This window comes from Molossus molossus, unplaced genomic scaffold (assembly GCF_014108415.1).
Source record: "Molossus molossus isolate mMolMol1 unplaced genomic scaffold, mMolMol1.p scaffold_m16_p_8, whole genome shotgun sequence".
Classification (NCBI taxonomy): domain Eukaryota; kingdom Metazoa; phylum Chordata; class Mammalia; order Chiroptera; family Molossidae; genus Molossus; species Molossus molossus.
Genome location: NW_023425402.1, coordinates 35,498,588 through 35,509,740, shown reverse-complemented (window position 1 = coordinate 35,509,740; position 11,153 = coordinate 35,498,588). Strand labels below are relative to the sequence as shown.

The window sequence follows — 11,153 nt, the reverse complement described above, 5'->3', positions numbered from 1 at the left end:
GAGACTATTTTTACTCCACTGTTTGCTCTCGCCTCCTTTGTCAAATAGTAATTGACCATAAAGGTGTAGGTTGATTTCTGGGCTCCCTGTTCTGTTCCATTGATATGTATACCTATCAATGCCAGTACCAAGCTGTTTTGATTATAGTGTTTTTGTAGTATAGTTTGTATCCAGTATTGTGATCCCTCCAACTTTGTTCTTCTTTCTCAAGATTGCTGAGGCTATTTGGGATCTTTTTTGGTTCCATATAAATTTTTGGAATATTTGTTCTAGGTCTGTGAAATATGCCATTGGTATTTTAACAGGAATTGGGCTGAATTTATAGATTGCTTTGGGTAATATGGGCATTTTAATGATGTTAATTCTCCCAAACCATGAACATGGTATATGCTTCCACTCCTTTGTATCTTCCTCTGTTTCTTTTTTCAGTGACCTATAGTTTTCCAAGTTCAGGTCTTTTACTTCCTTGATTAAACTTATTCCTAGGCACCCTATTTTTGTATTGTTGTTGTTGCAGTGGTAAGTGGATTGTTTTGGTTTCTCTTTCTGAGAGTTCATTATTGGTGTATAAAAATGCCACTGATTCTGCATATTAATTTTGTGTCCTGCTTCTTTGCCAAATTCATTTATTAAATCCAGTATTTTTTTGCAGATTCTTTAGGGTTTTCTATATACAATATCATGTCAACTTTGAATAATGACAGTTTACTTCCTCCCTTCCACTTTGGATGCCTTTTATTTCTCATCTGATCGCTGTGGCTAGAACTTCCAGCACTATGTTAAATGAGTGGTGAAAGTGGACATCCATGTCTTGTTCCTGATCTTAAGGGAAATACTTTTAGTTTTCTGCCCATTGAGTATTATGTTGGCTGTAGGTTTTTCATATATGACTTTTATTATGTTGAGGTATGATCCATCTATTTCCACTTGCTGACAGTTTTTATCATAAATGGGTGCTGGATTTTGTTGAATGCTTTTTCTGTGTCTGTTGATATGATCCTGTAATTTTTATCCTTCATTTTGTTTTTGTGATGTATCATATTCATTGATTTGAGAATATTGTACCAACCTGGCACCCCTGGAATAAAATCCCACTTGGTCTGGTATATGATCTTTTTAATGTATTGCTGGGTCCGATTTGCTAATATTTTGAGGATTTTAGCATCTGTGTTCAGGGTTACTGCCTATAATTTTCTTTTTGTGTAGTGTCTTTGGTTTTGGAATTAGGATAATGCTGGCCTTGTAAAATGAACTTGGGAGTCTTCTTTCTTGATTTTTTTGGAATAGTTTTAGGAGTGTATGTGATTTTTGGTGGAAAGATTTTATTCTAAATTTATTTAATGGATAAAGGGCTATTCAGATCTTTTCTTTGTGAGAGAGCTTTGTGTCTTTCAAGAAATTTGTCCATTTTTATGTTTTGTAATTTACTGCCACAAAGTTGCTCATAATACTCCTTTGTTGTCATTTAAACATTTGTAGGATGACTACTACTCCTCCTCTCTCATTCTCAGTATTGCTAATTTGTGTTTTTTCTTTCCCCCCTAAGTATGGGTAGATATTTATCCATTATATTGACTTTTTTACCCCTAAGGGCATGGTTTTGATTTCACTGACCTTTTCTACAATATTCTATTTCTGTTGCAGTGATTTTGGTTCTTTTATTCATTCATACCTTTTTTTTGTCTATTCACTTTGGATTTCATTTACTCTTTCTAGTGTATAAAGGTAGGAACTTAGGACATTGAGTTGAGACCTTTTTATTTAATATAAATGTTTAGTAGTTTTTAAAAATATTCATGTTCTAAATACTGCTTTAGTTGCATCCCACAAAGTGTGATGTCTTGTTTTGTTTTCATTCCCTTTTGATTCCTCTTTGACCCATATCTTATTTAGAATTATGTTAATTTCCAAATACTAGATTTTCATGATATCTTTATACTACTGATTTCTGTTTTAATTCCATGCGATCAGAGTATTTTCTACAATTTATTCTTTTTTTTTTTTTTTTTTTTTTTTTATCCTCACCCGAGGACACTTTTTCATTCTTTGTTCAGATAGAGCAGGAGGGAGAGAGAGAGAGAGAGAGAAACATCGATGTGAAAGGGACACATTGAGTGGCTGCCACCCGCACGACCAACCAGGGCTGGGGACAAACTGCAACCAAAGTACGTGCCCTTAGCGGGAACCGAACCCGGGTCTCTCCGGACCGCAGGCCAATGCTTTAACCACTGAGCCAAACCAGCCAGGGCTACAATTTATTCTTTTAAATTTATTGAGACTTGACTCATGGCCCAGCCTGTGGCTTATCTTGATAATGTCCCATGTGTATTTGAAAATTATGTATTCTGCTGTTGTTGGGTGGTGTGTTCTATAAAGTTGATTGCTAGTGTTGTCTGTCTTATATATCCTTATGGATTTTTTAAATATGTAAAAATTTCAGTTATTTCTTAAAATATTTTGTTCTAGCCCCCTCCCACCTTTCATTCCTTTCAGTCTGTTTTTGTACGTGTGTGTGTGTGTGTGTGTGTGTGTGTGTGTATTGGTGTTTCCTTTTAGTGTTGTTTTTTTTTTTTATCCTCATCCGAGGACATTTTTCTGTATTTTGTTCAGACGGGGGGTGGGGGTGGGAAACATCGATGTGAAAGGGACACATCAAATGGTTGCCACCCACAGAACCCATCCGGGGCCAGGGACAAATTGCAACCGAGGTACGTGCCCTTAGTGGGAACCAAATCTGAATCTCTTTGGACCACAGGCCGATGCTATAACCACTGAGCCAAACTGGCCAGAGCTCCTTTTAGTAGTTTCTATTGTTGACCTCAAGTTTACTGATCTTTTTTTCTGTAATGTCTTGTTGTGTGTTAATCCCAGCCAGTAGGTTTTTCATCTCATTGTCTTTTCCATCACAATTAAATCACTTTGGCTCCTTTTTGCATCTTCCATACCTCTACTTGGCATGTTCCATCTTTCCTCTACCTTTTTGAATAGATGAAGTATATTTATGTTTTAATGGTCTTGTTCTGTAATTCTGCCATCAGTGTCATTGCTGGGTTTGTTTCTGTTGACTGTTTTTTCTTTTTATTACAGGATTGTAGTTTCCTGCTTCTCTATACATCTGGTAATTTTCATATCTCAGGCATTTTGAATTTTATGTTGCTAAGTACAAATAATACATATGTATTATTTATATATGAAATATATACACAACATACATTTATATACACACACTTTCACATAAGGAGTGAAGCACATTTGAACTGCCTCCCTTTTTGTGTATTTTATATATTTTGTGTATTTTAAATATATATATATTTCCTGGGATACAACTAAGTTACTTAGAAGCATTTTGATCCTTTCCAGGTTTGGTATTTTTCTTTTTTTTTTTTCCTTTTGCATTTATCTTCAGATAGATTGGGAGGGAGAGGGAGAAAGAGATATATATACATTATCCTCACTTGAGGACATTTTTTTGTTCAGATAAAGTGGGAGGAAGAGAGGAAGAGAGAGAGAGAGAGAGAGAGAGAGAGAGAGAGAGAGAGAGAGAGAGAAACATCGACATGAAAGGGACACCTCAAGTGGCTGTCACCTGCAAGACCCAAAGAGGGCCGGGGACAAACTGCAACTGAGGTACATGCCCTTAGTGGGAACCCAACCCAGGTCTCTCTGGACCGCAGGCCAACGCTCTAACTGCTGAACCAAACCAGCCAGGGCAAGAGAGAGAGAAATATTGATGTGAGAGACACATTGACTGGTTGCCACCTGCACGACCCCAAATCCGGGGCCAGGGACAAACTGTAACTGAGGTACGTGCCCTTAGCGGGAACAGAACCCGGTCTCTTTGTTCTGTGGGCCGATGCTCTAACCACTGAGCCAAACTGGCCAGGGCTCCAGGCTTGTTTTTAAAGTTTTGTTAGGCAGAACCAGCTCAGCCTTTAGTTTAGGGCTAATTTGACCCCACAGTGAACACAATAACCTTCCAACTACTCTTCCAGATGCCTCAACTATTACCATTCCACTCTGGCTTTTGGGAATGTGACCTAATCCCAGACCTGTGTGAGCTCCAGTAATCAGTCGACCTACTTCTTTCTAATGGTTCTTTCTGGGCCTCAGGTGGTTTCACAAGCATTTGCTGATCGTATTCAGATGGACTGGAGGAGAGCCCTCGACAGACCAGCAGAATTTTCTCTCCAGTACTCTGTGCTGAGAATTCTAGCTGACCCGGCCTCCTGGAATTCGTAGTTGTTTTCTCAGCTGAAGGGGACAGCAGAACTGAGTTGCCCTCCCTCTGCAGGTGGAGCCTGCAGATTAACTCACCCCAGGCAGGAAACTGAGGCAATTGTAGGGCTCTTCAGAGATCTTTGTTCTGCGTGCCTCTTTCCAGTGTCTAGAAACCATTTTTTCAAACATTTTGTCTTTTTTTAGTTACTTAAGACAATAGGGAAAACCCAGCCTTTGTTGCTCCATCTTGTCCCCAAGAGGAAATGGCTTGTTAGACTTGGAATGTCTTTCGAATGTCTGCATTTATTAATCAATAAGCACCCACTGAGGCAGGCCCGATCCCTCTGACTGGGAGGGATATATCCTTACCCTACCCCACTCCACTGGAAGTCAGGAAATCCTGTGTTCGCAGAGTTTATCCAGTTTTCATTTGCATTTTAAAATTTTTTTTTATTATTATTTTAGAGAAAGAGGGAGAGAGAAACATGGATGTGAGACATTGATCAGCCACCTCCTGCATGCCCCCCACTGGGGATCAAGCCCACAACCCATGCATGTGCCCTGACCAGAATCAAACTGGGACCTTTTAGTCCATGGGACGGCGCTCAGTCCATTGAGCCACACCAGTGAGGCCGCATTTTATTTTTTACACAACTGACCAGGACAGAGGATCCTATTCCCATGATTTTGTAGGGTTCATAGTATCTGAAAAACCACTGCAAAGATCTTTAGAGCTAAATTAATTTCACTAACAAACAAAAAAAAAAAATGAAGGGTATATGTAACACCTGAGGCATAAATATTTGGAAATGAAGAAAAGTCAAGCTATCCATCTTGGTTTGGAAGGAATGATTTAGGTGGGGAACCTTTTTTCTGCCAAGGGCCGTTTGGATATTTATAACATCATTCACAGGCCATTGAAAATTATCAAGTTAGAAAGTAGCCTGCTAGTATTTGGCCAGGCTAATTTGGTGAGGCATGTGATGTTAGCTGGTACTGACTCCACAGGCCGGCCGGATGTTCCCCACCCCTGGTAGGAGCTAAAAGCCTTGCTTTTAGAGGGAGAACTCTCTCCCAGGCTTCACAGCAGGTCAGATGATTCCCCAGAAGGCAACCCAGGGCTTGGCCTAGTTGGCATGTTTCCTGCAGTTCCTGCATGCTGGCTGTGACCTATCTTCCTCTGAAGAGCTCACTGAGCTGGAGCATGGCAGAGAAAGTGGAGGAAGGAGTGAAGAACATCTGAACTGCCCCACCCCCCTCTTTTGTGAGAGCAAATAGAAAACCACTTGGCTACTGTGGTGGGTGGTCCACCGAAATCCCTCTGCAGGGTGCTGGCCTTCCAGGCGCATCCCTTTGTCCAGGGAAGCCAGAAAAGGGCCTTGCAGCAAAACAGGCTAGCTGCACACTGGCTGTCGGCTTTGCTTTGAACTGGAGATTTTCCCCTGTAATTCTGCTGTCAAAGCTAGAAGGGTATTCCTGAGCGAAGGAGAGCAAGAAAATAATCTGAATCTGAATCCTCAAGTAGTCATGATGTCATGAATGTAGTCTTTGTGGGGAATGCAGGAAACCAGATCAAAGTGGTTTCCTACCCTTTTCAGAACCACTTGTGCATTTGGATCCTGTGTTTTTGAGAATGGGAAACACACCCAGCACCTTGAAGCCATGTGAGAAACAGACCAGCCGACTGAGACGGCAGACTCTCAGCTAAGGGCAAAAAAGGATGACGCTTACTTATTAGCACATGAAAAAGAGCAAGGAGTGTTTGGACACAAACCTGAATTGACCTGTTAGAAAAGTCACTTTTTGTGTGTTAATTTGAACCCTTGGCTTTTCGTTGAGGAGGCTTCAGACTTATTGGCAAAGTGGTGGGGATGCAGGTAGCCTGGTTCTGCTACTCCACCTTTCACAAGCCCTTTCCTTCCCTGTCAACACTATTTTCTAGTTGTAAATGGGGCTAATACCATAATAATAGGTATAGTGGTATTATTTATATATTGTAGTATCTTTTGAATACAAGTGCTTTGCAGTAAGTGGAGTCTTTTCATTCACTAATTTTACATCAGACACTAAGTTGAGGTGTCACATCTCTTGCAGATGAGAAAATGGGGACATTTCAGAATCAAGAAAAGTTAATTGACTTGACCAGTGTCCCAAGTGCAAGGACCCAGGTGAAAATAAGACTTCAAATTTCAGATTTTGTGTTCTTTCTGCTGGAACGTGCTGTCTCCAGGATTGATGGCAGATACTGGGTCCAGTCCTCAGGCAAATGCTTTATGACTTGTTGTCTCCCTCAGCACATGCTGTACCAAGCTGTGTTTGTATGTAGCTTAGTTTTCCCATAAAGGCAGCAGGGTCTAGAACATGGCACTGGCCCATCTAGCATCTGGAGAGTTTATGAGAATGCTGGCTGTGGTTTTCCCACAGTTCCCCCATTACTGCCTGGTATCTTGTGGCACTTACTTTGCTAACTATACTTTTGCAAAGTAAGCATATATCAATTCAGTTAATGTAGAAAAGGGCAAAAGTTGCTAAGAAATGTTTCTAGGGATTGGTCCTCATAGCTTTAACTTGGGGAGGGTGCATAACTTTATAGTGTCAGCTTAGTCATTAAGAGCAGCGGTCTGAATGGCCAAGAGAGATATGAAAAACTCAATTGCACTAATCATCAGAGGTACAAATTAAAAGGTATCGCTTCACACCTGCCAGAATGGCTGCCATCAACAAATTCTCAAACAGGTGCTGGCGAGGGTGTAGAGAAGAGGGGACTCTAGTACACTGCTGGTGGGAATGCAGACTGGTGCAGCCACTATGGAAAACACTATGGTGTTTCCTCAACAAAGTAAAAATTGAACTACTATTTGACCCAGTGATCCCACTTCTAGGAATATACCCTAAGAAACCTGAAACACCCATCAGAAAGAATATATGTACCCCTATGTTCATAGCAGCACTATTTATAATCGCTAAGCTCTGGAAACAGCCCAAGTATCCATCAGTAGACAAATGGATAAAAAAGCTGTGGTACATATACACAATGGAGTACTATGAAACTGTGAGAAAGAAAAATCTCTTATCCTTTGAGACAACATGGAGGGACCTGGAGAGTATTATGCTAAGTGAAATAAGCCATTCAGAGAAAGATAAATACCACATGATCTCACTTATTTATGGAATATAATAAACAAAGTAAACTGACAATCAAAATAGATCCAGAGAGCCCTGGCCAGTTTGGCTCAGCGGTTAGAGCGTCGGCCTGCAGTCCAGAGAGACCCAGGTTCGGTTCCTGCTAAGGGCATGTACCGCGGTTGCAGTTTGTCCCCAGCCCTGGTTGGGTTGTGCGGGAGGCAGCCACTCAATGTGTCCCTTTCACATCGATGTTTCTCTCTCTCTCCCTCCCCCCTTTTTAATAAAAATCAAAAATATTAAAAAAAATAAAATAGATCCAGAGACATGGAAGTAGGGAACAGACTGACAAACATCAGGGGGAAGGGGAGGGGAGGTGGGAAGAGATAAACCTGAAAAACTTACATGCATATATGCATAACCAGTGGATACAAGACAACAGTGTGGGGGTGGAGCAGGGAAGAGGGGATCAATGGGGGTTAAAGGGTGGGACATCTGTAATACTTTCAACAATAAAGATAAAAAATATATAAGTTTAAAAAAAGAGCAGCAGTCTGGGGCTTCAAGCTTTCAAACAATTATAAAGGTTGTAATATTTGTTGAGATGGCTTGTCGAGTGTTTAATGGCTAAGTCTTTAACATAGAGTTTGTTAAACTGCAGATTAAATAGTAATGATTTTTCCTATGACCAAACTATTGATGGAAATTGACACTAATTTGTTTCCTAAAGGATGAAATAAAAAATCAAATTTATTAAATAGCCGAATATATCCTATACTGATTTCAAACCTTTTCAGATTGAACCAAATCAGAAACGTAAAACAAATTATACATTATTCATGTTCTGGCAAACTAACTTGACTTCTGTTTCTGTCTAAACTCAAAGTAGATCAGAGCTGGTTTTCATAAGGCTCACACAAAGATGTTCAAGGACGGCAGAACTGGCGGCTCTCATCATGGCCTCAAGCCCAGTTAGGGTTAAGCCTGAATGCTCTTCAACTACATTTAGGTCTTAGTTGTTCCCAGAGTGTCAGACGCAGGGCTGATGACTTCTATGGAACAGCAGCTCGCAGACCAGACTGCCTGTTACACAGCAGACACCCGCCCGTGCACCTCCGCGAGGGCCCTGAGCGCACTGCACTGGCACAGGCAGTGCTCCCTTTTCAACTGTGTGAACCAAGACCTGGCACACTGCAGGCATATAAAACTGTTTCTGACCAAAGTTATATGGAAAATAGAAGTACACCAGTATTTACTTTAAAGCTTTTTTTTTTTTTTTACTTTTTACAAAGGATTTGCTGTGAGCCTTCAAGTCATCTTGTCCAATCCAAAGGCTGTATTTAAGCGCCGTGGATCCCAGCCAGGGATGCAAGAATCCGACTTTCTAAAACAGATAACCACCGTTGAAGAATTGGAACCTAAAGCAAATAACTGCACCAAGGTATTCATTTCACATGTGCTGCTTGATCTAGTTGCGTGTCGGTGTTCAGAGTCTGGCTGCCCAAAACATTTCCCTCCCCTCCCTCTAGGTTCTTGTGTGGCACACTCGGACAGAGAAGGTTAATCTAGCCAACGAGCCCAAGCACCACCTGGACACGGTGAGGATTGAGGTGTAAAGGGAGCAGTAACGGGTGCGGCTTGCCTGGCCCGTGGGCGTGGAAGAGGACGTTTGGAGGTTAGGCTACAGAGCATTCAGGTATTGTTCATTTTACTTCAGTACAACAGCCTTTATTGACATCTGATGGACATCTGTTTAAACAGAGCTTGTCAGTTAACATGAGCTAATCAAACGGTATAAAATGGGTGTTTCTGTTTTCATTTGTTCTGCACGTTTTCTCTACAACTAAACTGGAAGATCTTTGTACAGTATAGCTAATGACACTGCAGATACCATTCTGAATCTCTCATACTTTTTCTTTTTTCCCCCATTAGGTATTAAAATTGGTAGAACTGAACAGGTTTTAGAAACAAGTGACAAGTAATTTTTGTCCCCAATTCCTGACTTAGCAACGTTAAGTAATTTATGTAAGGTTGGTGGCAGTATACACTGTAGGAAATAAAACCCACAAAAAAAAGGTCTATGGATTCATCTATTTAATATTGGGATAGAACATTTTGTCAATACTAGGCACCATAAAATGTAAACACAATTACTGTCATAAACCTGGATATACCTTCAAGGATTGAAAGTGGCTTTGTTTAGTTACCCTGTTTGCATATAGTGCAGAGAAAGGTCTTCCCGTTAGCACTATGTACGTAAGAAGAGATCCAAATTACAAGAGAGGCAGATAAAATCTGAATTCTTTAAATATTCGTTAAACTAAGTTTTATAGTAACATCCAGGTTTATCTTCCTTTCACTAACCACGTTCCCTGTTAAGCACATCATAACAATAGCACAGTGAAGTAAATGATGAAATAAAAGAATTTTGATACACTAGAAAACAGTGCTCAGGATACATTTACATTCTATTTATATGATTAACCATTTGATCATACAGTACCTTCCTACGAGATTACTGGCTAATTTGGGGGTGGGGTTTATACTGTTAGAGGTATTACTAACATGATAACTATTTTCCTTATAGGCAAACATTAGAGCTATAATTTTATTGAGAGTAAAACTGATTATGCAAGTTGACTGAACAGCTTCTCAAATTGTGGTTTATGAAGTTACAGGAACTAGGAGCAAAGCTGCCTTGGACATAAAATGGTTTCTCAACCTGCTTTTTACCACATCAGATTTAATCAGTACAAACCAACACAGTCAATCAGATAATTCTTAATGTGAACAAATGGGGAAAAAGAAAAAATAGATATGTACATGAATACACGGGGGACTAGATGCACTGGAGTAGGACTGGCAGGTGGCGGTCTGCCTCACTTCCACAGTTGAGTGCTGAGGGTCTGCCCCGACGAGGCTCCGGCCCACCCCGCTGTGGTGCTGGGCGGCTGGCCCAGCCCCAGCCCCGGGCTCGCACTGCCCACGCTCATGCCAGCCATTTGCTGATTCACCTGTGGAACACATGCAGGACTCAGGTTAAGAATCTTACTTCACTTTAGTTCTTATTTCTTCAGCCACAGTTATTTTTAATAGTTACCCAACTTTATTAGAAGCTGGCTCAGTCAGAGAGATACTGAAGTTTAACAGCAGTTGTAATGTTTTTTTTGTCAATGTGAAAATTGGTAAAAGCAGAGAAAGCAAACAGCTACTCTGTTCCATTCTTGTTCGTTTCCTTCCATTTTTTTACCACTATATTTATTCATTTTCTAGACTCAATTTCTTGCCCCACAAAGGTTAACCACAACTGAAAGAAAGTGCCAAAGCAATCTTTAAATTTGTATCTGGGTATATGACGAGTCCACTATTCTAAGTTTGAACTCGACTAGTGCTTTAACCACTAAGGACTAAGTAAAATACTCCAATCTTAAATGGATATATATACTTTCTAAATATTAAAGGAAAGGTCATCAAGTGTATATTTTTTCTTTTGCTTAGCTAACCAAATATCTAAAAATTTTATTATATGATAAGGTATAAGATTTGATGTGTTGTTCTGCCGCACTGGAGTCATGTGTGTATATAGCATCTTAACACTTCCCCTGTGGTTCTCTTACCTCTAAGATGACAGGTTAAGGGATGAGAATTGAGTACAGAGTGGAGTGAAAACCTATGCTCAGGGTTGGATTAGATTCTTTTTAATAAAGTTTGTTCCCAATTTTTCAAAGACACTAATGTTAATCACATCACTAATGAGGCAATAAGTGTCTGTAGGAATGGATCACTTCTGATACTGACTCAAGGATGTTTTA

The 11,153-nt window shown here is 40.3% G+C and overlaps 2 protein-coding genes across 5 annotated transcripts in view; one reads left to right on the top strand and one right to left on the bottom strand.

Annotated features, from left to right (window-relative positions):
• The window catches only part of B3GAT2 (beta-1,3-glucuronyltransferase 2), a 64,374-nt gene extending 55,380 nt beyond the window's left edge, over positions 1-8,994 (top strand). For both annotated transcript variants that reach the window (XM_036248038.1, XM_036248037.1), the window contains exons 3-4: positions 8,634-8,782; positions 8,871-8,994. In XM_036248038.1, the coding sequence (XP_036103931.1) occupies positions 8,634-8,782; positions 8,871-8,957 (236 nt within the window). In that variant the 3' untranslated portion in view covers positions 8,958-8,994. The remainder of the gene's footprint in view (positions 1-8,633; positions 8,783-8,870) is intronic.
• Positions 8,598-11,153, bottom strand: part of SMAP1 (small ArfGAP 1) — a 130,062-nt gene continuing 127,506 nt past the window's right edge. For 2 of the 3 annotated variants that reach the window (XM_036248035.1, XM_036248036.1), the window contains exon 11: positions 8,945-10,355. In XM_036248035.1, the coding sequence (XP_036103928.1) occupies positions 10,221-10,355 (135 nt within the window). In that variant the 3' untranslated portion in view covers positions 8,945-10,220. Of the gene's footprint in view, positions 10,356-11,153 lie in introns of all 3 variants that reach the window. The other variant, XM_036248034.1, reaches the window with a different exon arrangement.